This window comes from Calypte anna, chromosome 5A (assembly GCF_003957555.1).
Source record: "Calypte anna isolate BGI_N300 chromosome 5A, bCalAnn1_v1.p, whole genome shotgun sequence".
In the NCBI taxonomy this organism is placed as follows: domain Eukaryota; kingdom Metazoa; phylum Chordata; class Aves; order Apodiformes; family Trochilidae; genus Calypte; species Calypte anna.
In genome coordinates, this window is record NC_044251.1 from 12,141,168 (window position 1) to 12,153,672 (window position 12,505).

General features: G+C 36.8%; 1 protein-coding gene across 2 annotated transcripts in view; it reads right to left on the reverse strand.

Moving 5' to 3' along the window:
• Positions 1–499: 499 nt before the first annotated feature.
• Positions 500–12,505, reverse strand: part of LOC103529765 (neuroendocrine protein 7B2) — a 44,804-nt gene continuing 32,798 nt past the window's right edge. Inside the window, exons 4-6 of one of the 2 annotated variants that reach the window (XM_008495253.2) lie at positions 9,975–10,087; positions 4,935–4,988; positions 500–1,192 (exon numbers count right to left, since the gene is read on the reverse strand). In XM_008495253.2, coding sequence (XP_008493475.2) covers positions 1,097–1,192; positions 4,935–4,988; positions 9,975–10,087 — 263 coding nt within the window. In that variant the 3' untranslated portion in view covers positions 500–1,096. The remainder of the gene's footprint in view (positions 1,193–4,934; positions 4,989–9,974; positions 10,088–12,505) is intronic. The other variant, XM_030451601.1, reaches the window with a different exon arrangement.

Genomic DNA, 12,505 nt, shown 5'->3' on the forward strand with positions numbered 1-12,505 from the left:
CATGACTTGAAATATTTCAAATGCACCCCAAAAAAATAACAGAATTTTAGGTAATGTTATATTCTCATCTTTGAGAAAGGAAGAGCTCAGTTTTCTAGAATATGAAGTTCTTCAGTCTCCTAGGGGCAAAAAGGCAATTTAAGCTTCCCAGAGTAACTTCAAGACCAGTGATAGCTACCAATGGTTTTGGAGTATTATAGTTTTTCAGATCACCAGTGCTAATAACCTTCATATCCTGGATTTAGATTCAAGGATGTTGACACAGCCTCACTAGTAGAGACAAATTTCTCCATATTCACTTATAATATTCCAGGGACACATAATTTAAGCACTTTATAATGCACAGGCACTGATGTTACTAAGAAAAGAACCAGTGGGAGAGATTAATTTCCACAGAACTGTACCATTGACAAGAAAGATGTGCAAGTATACAGAAAATATATCCATATATTCCATATCCATATGTGGATCTGGAACAATTAAAACTAATAGAAAAATATTGCAGTGGGTAAAGTTCTTTATTTTTTTTAATATTTACAGTAATAACCGAGACAAATGAGCCTCTGAAATATTTTGGAAAATGTCACTTTGCAAACCTTGTAGCTTGCTTAAATGTTTATTAAAATAGACCAAAAGCCAAAATTCCCTGGGTAAAATAAATACTTTGTCTTTGCTAAGTAACAATATTTGTGAACAAAACATAAAACTATAATTTTCATGTGTCAAACACTGTAACATTTAAGATTAAATGTTGGAATCAAACCGGGCATTTTTTTACATCTTCCTACTTACAAGCTGCTCATTAAGACCATTTACCTCACGTTAGCTATTAAAATGACTAACATTTTTAAAGTTTGCTCCATGACTAAAATAAAAACAACAGAACTATCCTTTTACCATAACTTAACAAAAAGCAGAGCCATATTTTTGTTATCTAGGAGAACATAATGTTACAAATACAGCTGTTTTTCATCTACATTTATATAAATAATAAACATGCTGCCATTCACAAGGATTTTAATACATCATTATATATAAGCAATATTACGATCTAGCAGAGGATGGCATGAGTTTTCATCATTCACTTTTATTGAACTTATTCAGGATCCTTGTCTTCATCTGAAAAATGTGGAACAGACTTCTTTGCTACAACATTATCCAGTCGCTGTCCTTGCAGATAGGGGTTCACACTCTGAAAAAGTTTAAAATAATGTATACTTACTAGAAACAGGGAAATATTTAAATTTAAAAGGTAACTAGGTTTAGTGAGTATATGCATGCATATCTGTCAAATGCTTACAGACCAAGCAAAGAACCCAAATTTGCCCCCAGGAAATAAATCTAATAAATCTAATAAATCTAAAACAAATCAATGTTTTGTTTTCTATTTTTGTGTGCATGAATTTAATCCAATACACTAAAAAAAACCAAACAACAAAACAAAACAAACAAAAGAAAAAATCCCATATCAACACACAAACAAACAAAAACCCCCAACCAAACAAAAAAAAACCCCAACAGTAGAAGAAGTACTATAAAAAATATAGCACAGTCTGAGATAAACACTGTCTTTTTGCTCCACTCCTCCTTTCCTCAGCTCAGCAGAGAAGCAGTAGCAGCTCCAGCTCCCTAATTCTTGAGGCAGGACAGAACTTGTTAGAGAAGTGGAAGTAAACTTTAGCTCAAATCACTATCCTCTAGCAGACCTTATGCTGGGGAGCAAATTAGATACCACAATACCATGAAGTCTCTTCTTCAGCCCATCTCCTCTCCAGGAAACCCCTCTTTGATTCCTCACTTGATGCTGAGATAAAAAGCTGCTGGCAGAGAAGCAGAGCCAGGCAAGGTTTTGGCATAGGAAATGGCTCTCCTACCACTGAAATAGCCAGGGAATGCTGGAAAAAAGGTCTCTGGAGATGGTTTAACTTCACTTTGCACCATGTAAGCAGCTCAACGTGAGACTGAAGATGAACAGATCATGTCTGCAAACTCTTTAGAGATGATAGTAATTTAGAAAGCCTATGCTTGAATTTTCTCTATAAGGAATAAAATGTATTTACTGCATCCGCAAGTATCAAGCAGTCGAGTGGAGCTTCAGAATTAGCTTAGATATTATTTACACAGACTTCCTGGCCTGTTACAGTATCAGTGTAAACAAAGTTCAAGTATATGCTTTCTTCTTCACAGATATAGACAAAAATTCTACTGTGCTGGTTTTTGGTGCCAATAAAAATTGTTTGCCTAAGGACAAACTTTGGAGGAATGCAAATTTTCCAGTACCTCCTGATTCTTGTCAGGCTGGCTCTATCATAGAAATTACTTTTCTTGAGATGTTTCTGTGCTTCTTTCACCAAAATGTAGGAGTTCAAAACTATGCAAAGGAAAGCTTTTAAATGAGACATGAAATACATATTTTCAAATATCCGAAGTATTTGTCAAATCTCTGGAAAAGATTTGAAGTTTGTCTGTCTTGAAATTGTAGACACTGTAATTAGTACTTGATCCTAGCACAGAGCAACCCTTTTGCTTTCTTCTACTGTTTTTTTGAGCGCTTTGCCTCTTGCAAGTAAAAATATAAAAAGAGCCAGAAAGGAATTGTGGAAAAATATTTGAATATAGAACTAAAGCTAAATTAATGCTTTAAATTGTTAAAAATAGACACAAGTAAACGACTTGTTTGTGTTTGTTTAAAGAAGTTCTCCTTAATGTTAATTTACTGAAATTCAACTGTTGCATACACTTTTAAGTATTATTTGAAGAATCTTAGGAAGATTAAATGGGGGTTGTTGTTTTTTTTCTTAATGGTAATTGCCAACTACTTTTTGAAATAAAGTAAAAGAGAATGAGAATACATAAAAATTTGAATCTTTTTCAACTGATAAAAGGGAACACAAAATAAAATGCAGAAATTTTGGCTGATGGAGCTAAAAAAAGCTTAACTCTATACAGCTGTGCTGAATTCAATGCAAACCAGTTCCTGGGTACCTTTGTGCACAACTCCCAGCCCATGCTGATGTGACAGCTATAACAGAAGAACTCCTGTCACATTCAGAATATGAGATTCTGGACAGGGCTGTGCTCATACATAGAAATGTTAAAAAGGGGAGAATTGCTACTTAAATTAGAAGTCACTGTAGCCTTCCTTGTCATGCACTGCAAATGCTGCAAAAAATAACACAGTAGCAAATGGCAAATACATCCCTCTCCTATATATAGAGATTAGGTGAATGTATACTTGTATGTGTGTTTATACACATCCATATAAATAAATGAATATATGCACACACTTAGAATACCTAGTTTCATGAACAGCAGTAGTGCCTCTGTGACTGTCACACTTATAGCACTGTATAGAGACAACACAATTACTATGCAGTTACACAGGACTTGCTTTGAGCTAAAATTGGGACATCCTGGCCCAAAAGACCAATGTGTTGGCACAGGCTGCCCCCAGGTAAACTCTGTCTGTGCAGAAGGACATCGAGGAGTGACAGGGACTGCAAAAGGCAGGAATGGGATCCAGTGGGCTTTTTGGTTTCTGGAAAAATACATTCTTGCCCTTCTGCTGATTAAATGAAAATTCGGAATTGTTCATTAAGGCATTAATGATCATTAGAGTATTACTTTCAAAACAATAGGATGATTCAAATCAAAATGAATTTACCATTAAGTGACGTGCCTGAACTAATTAATCTACTGCAAAGCAAGAAAGTGAAGCTTCACCTCCAAAATTCTGGGATACCCCTGGCTGTCTGGCTGTCATGTCTCTACAGACTTTATTCCTTTTGAATACAACTGAATCAGTCATGAAACAGAACATGTATGAATTTTTTTTTTCCTCATGTCTACATTGCACTAAGCCTACTTGAACATGTTGTTCTAGTTATTAATAACTATTCCACATAACTATTTCCAGAGTAAATTGCACTTAGAGTTAAAATCAGTTGCCTACACTTTTGCCTTTCCCGCTAGCAAACTCAAAAATCAAATGTAAGTAGGAGGCAGAGACTAAGCTCAAGGTGGATCATTAATTTATGGCTGAACAGTGTTTATTACCATTGATGTGGGTCAGGAAAAGATCAACTCTTTTTCTCCCTTTCTAGCAAAGACTTTAGGTCTGAGAGTTAAATAAATAAATAAATCATCACTTACACTTCAGTTAATCTAAAAAAAATTATTTCATTTACAATCTAACCTGTGCTGTTATGTTTTCAAAAGCTAGTTTCTGGCAGAAAGCTATACTTCTTGTAAAAGAAAAAAAAAAAAATAAAAATCAGCAAAGCTTAAGACTTGGACTCTCTGCCTGAGGGTGTTTTGGTATGGGTTGTTTTTTTTTAAGAAAAGAAAGGCTGATGCTACCAAAAAAGAAAGAGAAAAAATAGAGAGATGGACTGTGCAGGGTTCTCAGTGATATGTGGATTGCCTTCCCTGTTTCACCAGCTGAAAGATGAGGACTCATTCATCCTTGTCTTACAAGCAAGTGGGACAGAGAGATAGAAGTTTAATCTGAGGTGAATCTAACTATGTAAATGAATAAAATTAAATGAGCTTGAGAACCAGTTCTACAGTCAGTTACACGCAAAAAAATATTTACAGGCATGGATAGTATACATTTAAATAATTTTAAGTGGTTTCATGCAAACAGGATCAATCTAAAAATACAGAAAATATAAAGGTTGTTTTTTTTTTAATTTAACGCTGTGCACTGAAGTGCATGTTCTGAAAGCAAGAGGCTATTTAGAGAAATATGTCTTGTACCTGGTGGACAGTCCTGAAGCCTGCTGTAATAGCTCCTCACAGAGATTCTTTCACTTGATACTTTATCTAAGGTATAATGCAGATGCACTAGACTAACTCTTCATTTTAACAGCAAGATTATAATTCCTATTAGCTCACTACGTGGTACAGGAGCTATAAAGTATTCTGATACTTACCCTCTTTCTTCTTTTTGGACCACCATTAATCTTCTCAAAGAGTAAATTCTTATTCTGAAAGGGAAAAAAAACGCAGCCATCAAATTAATTACACACTTCTTTTAAAATATTACTTTTGCTGTTTAAACAGTTAGCAAGTTTAGCGGGGTACGTAGCTTTACAGAAAAGATAACCCACAAATAAATATTTGGATATTCCTGCTAATATTTTGCAGTTCTGGAGAAGTCACAGTCTTATCAATTAAAAAGACAATAATTTTCCACAGTGTTGCACTATATTATCATCCATGTTTAGGCAATAAGAGCTTTAAGTCACATGTACTTGATATAGATACAGATATAGACTATATTTTCTCTATCATATGTATTATGAATACATATAGATATATATAAGGAGAAAAGAAAAAAAGGACAGAAGGAAAAAAGGAAAAATAAGAGTGTGAGGGCAAGGAAGCAGGCATCCTGTCTCTGGTAAACCTTCCTATACATTTGAGGTGACACAAGAACAGAAACAAAAAATACTTGCTTTATAAGGGATTTTCTAATTCCTTTTAAAAACACCAATCAGCATAATTCCTACTGTTTTGTCTTTGCTCATTGCCTTCCAGATATCAACACTTCCCAGTGCAAAGTTCTGTTGAAAGGACTTCAACGCCAGCTCTTCCTTTGTTTAAGTAGTGCCCTCAATAAAGTTTCTAAAAACCGCTTGGTTTATAACATTTTTAATGGTGAACCTTTTAAAAACTGCCAAAAACCTCTTGGCAGAAGAGAAAGTTATGATGATGAGAAAGGAAAAAAAAAATCCAACACGAAAAAACCCCCTCTGACCATAGTTTACATAAGTGCATCCACATATTGTTGTATTTCATACAAGAAGTAAATTCTAATAAAGTCTGGAATAACACACACATGCTCAACACATTTTGTTTCAATTGTGTATTATGAAGAAAAACAAAACCAAACCCTAACCTGAAAATGGAAGGAGAGAAGAATTACATGTATAAAAGCAGAACACTGTATAAACAAGGCCATTAATTCTGCTATAAACAACTGACCTAACATTGATTATATAAATAGAAAGTGTAATTCTAGCGCGAGACAAATTCACCAAACACTTCTACCCTCTCTCCAGCCTTGATATGAGAAAAAACAAACATTTTCAAGTGTTACAATGAAATCTGCCAAAATTGTCTGTTTTGTACTTCTCATGTTCATTAAACCCCAAATTCACAAGGCCTATCTCTTGCCCAACCTCAGTTATTTTGTCTGAGCTGTGCCAAAAGGGAACAGAGATGAAGCTGGCCAAGGGAGACATTCTTGGCCAGTCATTTGTGCAAACTCACTTCGGGAAAACTTAAATTTAACATTTTAAAGAAAGCCACTGATGCGTAAATGATTCTCTTTAGGAAATAAAGCAGCGCCGAAGACTCTCTTTGTAAACTATTTGACCTTACACTTTTCATGAGCGTTCCTGGATTTCAGGACTACTGGAGCTAATGTTTCTGTCACTTAGGAAAATTCCTTACAATTGAACTGTTCCTGCTGAGGAAGATCGTATTTTGTTTAGTCTGTTTTGAAATCTTCTAAAATTGTAACTACTACTTAAGCATTATGTGGAGTGCAAAGTAAATGAGGTTATGGAGCATGAGCTCAGAGTTTGCGTGTATGGCAACAGGAGTCCCGAAAACACAGTTGTCTGCATAAGGGCCTGAGCTCATCAGCCACCAATTGTTCACCCTCCTCATCCCTCACCTAGGAGCTGTCAGAAATAAAGGCACAGGTTCTCCAATCAAAGACAGAAGCCATATGAAGATGTGCTGAATGTGAATGGCTACTTTCCCCTCACCCCTGGAGCTTTCTTTGCACCCTTATGGTTACGCTGGTTAGAGTACTACAGGTTGACATGAGAGATCTACTAAAATTAGGAAGCCAGAGATGGTAACTTCTTTAAGAAGGCAGTAGTTTTGTTGAATCTTTTTGTCCCTGCTTCCCATTTACCTTTCTTTGTACTGACTCGGATCCCTCCATCGGAGCTGATAAGCAAAAGTGGCATCATTTCTACCTAAGATGGGCATGATATCCATTGCTCCAGTAAAAAGAAGTGGTGCTGAAAAATATAGTTGCTTTTGATTTTCTATTTGTATTGATACTGGTGTCAGAAACCACAGCTGAACTTCCCTCTTCTTCTTTAACCCCTACATGTGGTAGTGGTTAACACTTTGGGTTTCAATAAATAGCAGCTTACACAAAAGTGGTTTTTAGAGTTGTACTGTAAATTGTATATCGTAAACTATCTTTATGCAAGTCTTTCTGAATGCCAACCATGCTTCTTCGGACCTCCTAAAGATTCATGCTGCAAGGTGCAGAAAAGGCAGACCCAAATGGAAGTACCAGTCTCTTGCAAGGAAAAGCCTGGAGTGAGGGGAAAAAAACCCTGTAGAAATCATAGAAACTATAGTTGCACACCTGGGTAGAGACCTCCAAAAGTCCCTCATCTTACTATTTCCACTGTCCCATCTATGTTCCCCACATATAATATAAAAAAAGGATCTTTGAGCTGGGGAGAAGAGTATAAGCTGTGTAACTTGCCCCACAAACAGAGGCTGTTCCTCAGGTCAACATATTGACAGAGACTTGTCTCAAAGAAGCAAAATTCTTCCCCTCTCTTCCCTCTCCTAACCCAGTGTACACTTATGATGATTTATGTATTTGTATCTTCATACATATTATCCATATTTACACATAATATTTAGCAATTGTGTGGAATCAGCTGGAGGCAGTAGAAGACAGGGTCTAGGCTTGCTTTACCCTTGTAAAATGTTTCATCTATTCATAGGGTCCTGCAGAGCTTCCAGAGCTTTGCAAGCACCCAAGCCTGGCACCAAAACCAACCAGCCACCCCGTGTCTTCCCCTTTATTCATGAGCAAACAGGTCTTTTCTTTTTTTCTTTTTCTCTTTTTTTTTTTTTTTTTCTTTTTTTTTTTTTCTTTTTTTTTTTTTTTTTTTTTTTTTTTCCTGACCTGTTAACGTAATTTGGGTTTTACTGTGGTTACACCAAGGAATGCAGGCTGGCTCCCTGAAAGGACAAGTCAGTGGGAACTGTAACACTGCCTCAACCCCGCTGCGGCAGGAAAAAGCAGGGGAGAAGCTCCCCCGGGAGCTGGGAGCACACGCCAACCCACACGGGTCCAGGAGACACCGTGGCTCCGAGGGCTTCAGATGGTGCTGACAGCCTCCAGCCTTCCCAGCAGGCAGGAACCGGTGGAAAAGCGATCTGTACACATGGAGCCCCCAGGGCATCCGGTCCCACGGCAGAAGCAGAAGGCAGAGGGGACTTTGGTGGCAGGGAGGGTGAGGATGCCCACGGTTACCCACTGGTCAGCTCACAGTTGCCTGACAGATGACACTAAGTGGCCTAAAAGATCTGATCTACTTTATCTCTCCTTTACAAAGCCTCAAAGAGATAATTTTTAGAGTCCTTTCCTGCTCTTACTTTTCCAGAGAGATAAAAATAGCCAAACCAGCCATAAAACCAGATAGGGCTGTATTTATCTTTTTAATGTGTAGCAATATACAATGAGGAGGCAATCGGGGCAGTTCTGAATCTCAGCAGAAACATTTGCTCATGCACATTACCAGCTGTTTCATCTCTAATTAAAAAGATCTGGAGTTGGCTATGCTGCAGCTAGATATGATTATTGTTTAGTACCCAATAGTCTCTTTTAATCTATGCATGAGCATTTTTTTCCCCCCTGAATTAATCGTGATGGATGGAGAAATTAAAGAAGGCCAGTATTCACTAGTAATTACTTACCATTTGTTAAGTATATATGTTGCTGATGACAACGCAGTATGTACACTTGATTCTGAAATGTTACTATAGGCCAAAGGTTTAGAGAAGTGTTTTTATAGTCTTAAAAATGGTATTATGAAAGTAAATTACTTATGAATAATAATAAAACTAACAGCATTATCTGGCATAAATAAGAAAGTTCACCATCTGGTGTTTTTAAAATGAAAACCTTTGATGGTAATTACTTAGAATGCAACAAGAGTTTCCAAAATTGAGATTTTTTTGGCATGATTCTCTCTAGAAATTTAGCACTCACATAAGTAATTAAGACTATAAATCTTACACTGGTTTGATTATGAACGATGAATCATTGTCTCACAATTACAGCAGGAGAAGAGGCTGCCAAACACATCCATTTATCGATATATGCTTGCAGAACACTGGTTTAGGGCAATCTTAAGTAAAGTGTTATAACAATGTAAAGTGAGATTTCATTATTAGCTCTAGAAGCATAAATTATGATCACTGTTATTGTTGTGCTGGCGCCTGAAGATGGATTTGGGATTGGACATTTAACTGATGTAATCTAAGATTAAGTGGCAGAACTCCCTTTGGAGCCTCTAGCCTGCAGAAATAGTCTAGCTGGAGTTATTAAAGTCCTTTTACACTCAGAGCAAGGTTTTTGCTCTGAGTTAAGCTCACTGTATTCATTCTGTGGAATGTGTAAAATAGGTTTTCATTATTATATAATGCACAACCTGAAGAGAGGAAATCCTTAAGCCAGAGTTAAGACACTGCTGCCTCCATTTATTTTTTTTATTTTTTAATTTTATTTTTAGCATCTAAGTATCTAAACAGTGGACAGCCACGGAACCTGGATAATCTTTCAAATTAGGGTCCTGTTATGTTTTGAAATATTGTGCCAAAATCTGCACTAATTTTGGCTACAGGTTCACCATAATTTGAAATGTGGTTTGTCACAATGATCAAGCACATACACAGCTGTCATGCCTTGGGACAGTTAATAGGACAAGGATTTCTGTTTTCTGTTTTTATGGACTCTTCATCAACGGCAGGCATTATTTTCATATTTTTAAGAGCACGTTCACCTTTTTGAGAAGTTTCCCTTAGGGTGATAATTCTCCAGCAGTAAGCACAATTTTCTCCATGTTGTTTCATAATATCCCACACGTCCAACAATACCCAATTTCCATGCAACAAAAAATAAGCAAGAAGCATGTACTCACCCACTTGCCCATGTTAGGATAGTCATGCTCTGGATCAAAAAGGTGCTGGTGTAGCTGGTATTTCCTGCTGAACTCTGCTGTGTCTGGGGTGTTTTCTAGACACCCATCATCAACTGCAAAAGTATGTTAGAAAGCACTGAATACTTAATAGTTTTGAAACATACAATATGTACCACATTTATCCACAAAATTCTAAATGCATTGCTATTATGCAATTTAAAAAATCAAACCAAATGTTTAAAGAACTGGATGAATCAGATTGATGAGTTTTTCAGGGTATATTTAAATTTTTTTTTAAAAAAGCACAACCCACAATGGAATGAAACTTCAGAACTAAACAAATTCATTTTCCAAGCTCTCCTCCTCTTTTTTGTTTTTCTTTTCAGTTAGTGGTTTAGCTTAATATTACATAGAACTGCACGCTACTTTGATTTAGAAGGGATCATCTTTTCATTTTTAAATGCCCATAAGAAAGTTGTAGAAATTGCCCAGGTAATACTTTTGAAGCTCATGGTAAAACAATGTTGTGAGCAAAGACAGAATTTGCTTCACTGAGTAGCTCCTCACTGAACTCCATTTCTAGTGTATGACTTTGTTCAAAATGTTTGAAAATTATTTACACGTAATAAGTTCTCAAAAAACACAATGTGACAGAAGTTTTATGCTAAGGCATTGCTGCAGATTGGTAATTAACCTGGAGTCCATAAACCTCTTTTATTCACAACGGATCATTTGGTAAAGTGTTACATCAAGAATAAAAACCTTTTAAAAATCAGCATATGGACATTTTACCAAAATAAGTAATTTTCATATTAATCAAAGCAATTTGAATCAAAGCAATTCAGCAACTTGAGGCCAGAATAGCTCTTTGCATAGAGTCTGCTCTTGGAGCTCTCTCTGCTTTGTCATCATGGGCAGTTTGTGGTCCAAGTCCCTCCCAGACATACCCAAGGAGAGCCCGCCATGATGTTGGGCATCCAAGCAGCCACATCTGCCAAAAAAGCCACTCCAGAGGACACACCTGTGGACTTTCCCTTCTGTCCTTGTGTGATCATCATGTAATAAGATTTGCAGCTTTTTCCCTTAGATGTGGGAAACAGTAAAGACTTGACTTAAAAATTAGTTGATTCAATAACCTGCTTTCTCACTTTTTGTCCTTAGAATGGGGAAAAATAAAGTTGCCAGTAGGAAGCAAAGGAAAACCATACTGGCTAAGTAACTCAGAAACCATTAAAGCTAACTGCAAACTCTTAAGAATTATTCCAGTCTCAGCAGGGACAGGGTAATCTCAAGAGAGAAGCAGATGACACTAGAAATGTGGTAGACCTTCTCAGAGCTTCTTCTTCATCTGTGTCTTTTGGTAGAAAACACACAGGGTATCTGGACATAAGTGTGCCCTCTGTGACACCTAATCCCAAAGTCTTCAAGCTCCAGTGCTGCAGGTTTATGTATTCCTGCTCTGGAATGTACATATGTAGACAGTGACTGGAAAAATTGTCTTCCATTAAGCAAATCCACAGACGGGATTGAGGAAGGCCTCTGGTAATTTGTATGCATAATACAGTTTTAACAGTCACCACTTGAATTTCCATTTAAGGCTCTGAAAAACTTTTTACTCTAATCTTAGTAGATACTATCTTCACTCACAGCATCTCTAACACAGAGCCCTTCATCTGAACAGGCAGCACTTCCCTAAGAATTCCCCCTATGTTCCCATCTGACTGTAGTGGCTTAGCTAACAACTTTTATTTCACCTAAGAAAGAAAAATTGAAGGGATTTTCAAAGGCATTTTTGTGGATGCCAGGTTTTTATTTTATTTATCTAATCACTAACAGAAGTCTCTAACGGGCAAGCACAAAAGACAGAATGTCTGTGTGTGTGAGAGAAAGAAAACCTAAACCCATCATTTGCAACCTGTCAGGCAACAGCTATATTCAGCAAAATGAAAGATTAGATATTATTCCAGAAGAGATGCAGTCATTGGGACCAAATAGGCAGTAGTAGAAAACAGTAAGTGAGGACTACTTGAAATTTTGTCATATTTTTTAATAAAATGTAAAAACAGTTTGCAAAACCTTTCATGAGAAGTATTTATTTTTTTTATCAATTCTAAGCTAGTTATAACATTTTAAAATAATAATACTGACAACTGGTTTGTATTACCCAAATAACACAAAAGAAGATTAAACAGAAAAGATTTCGAAACGATCTCTTAGCTCACAACTAAAAAAATGAGAGAAAAATAGAGTGCTCATTCCCAGTTCCAGCTCCCAAGGCAGCCAAAGGGTGTTTTACTACTTCTTTCAGTACTGGCAATTATTCCTTGGCTACAATAACAGGGAAAAGATCAGTTCCCTTGGAAGATGTCTGTATCATACACATGCAGTGCTGCTTTAGAGCCCCTCCAGCACCAACAACACGTGTGGCCAGGTCTATGCCCAGCCCAAAGCTGGGGCAGGTACTGGATCTCTCAGGTACTGGGTCTCTCAGGTACCATGGGGTTCTGGCTGCACTGCTCCTCTGCCAGAGG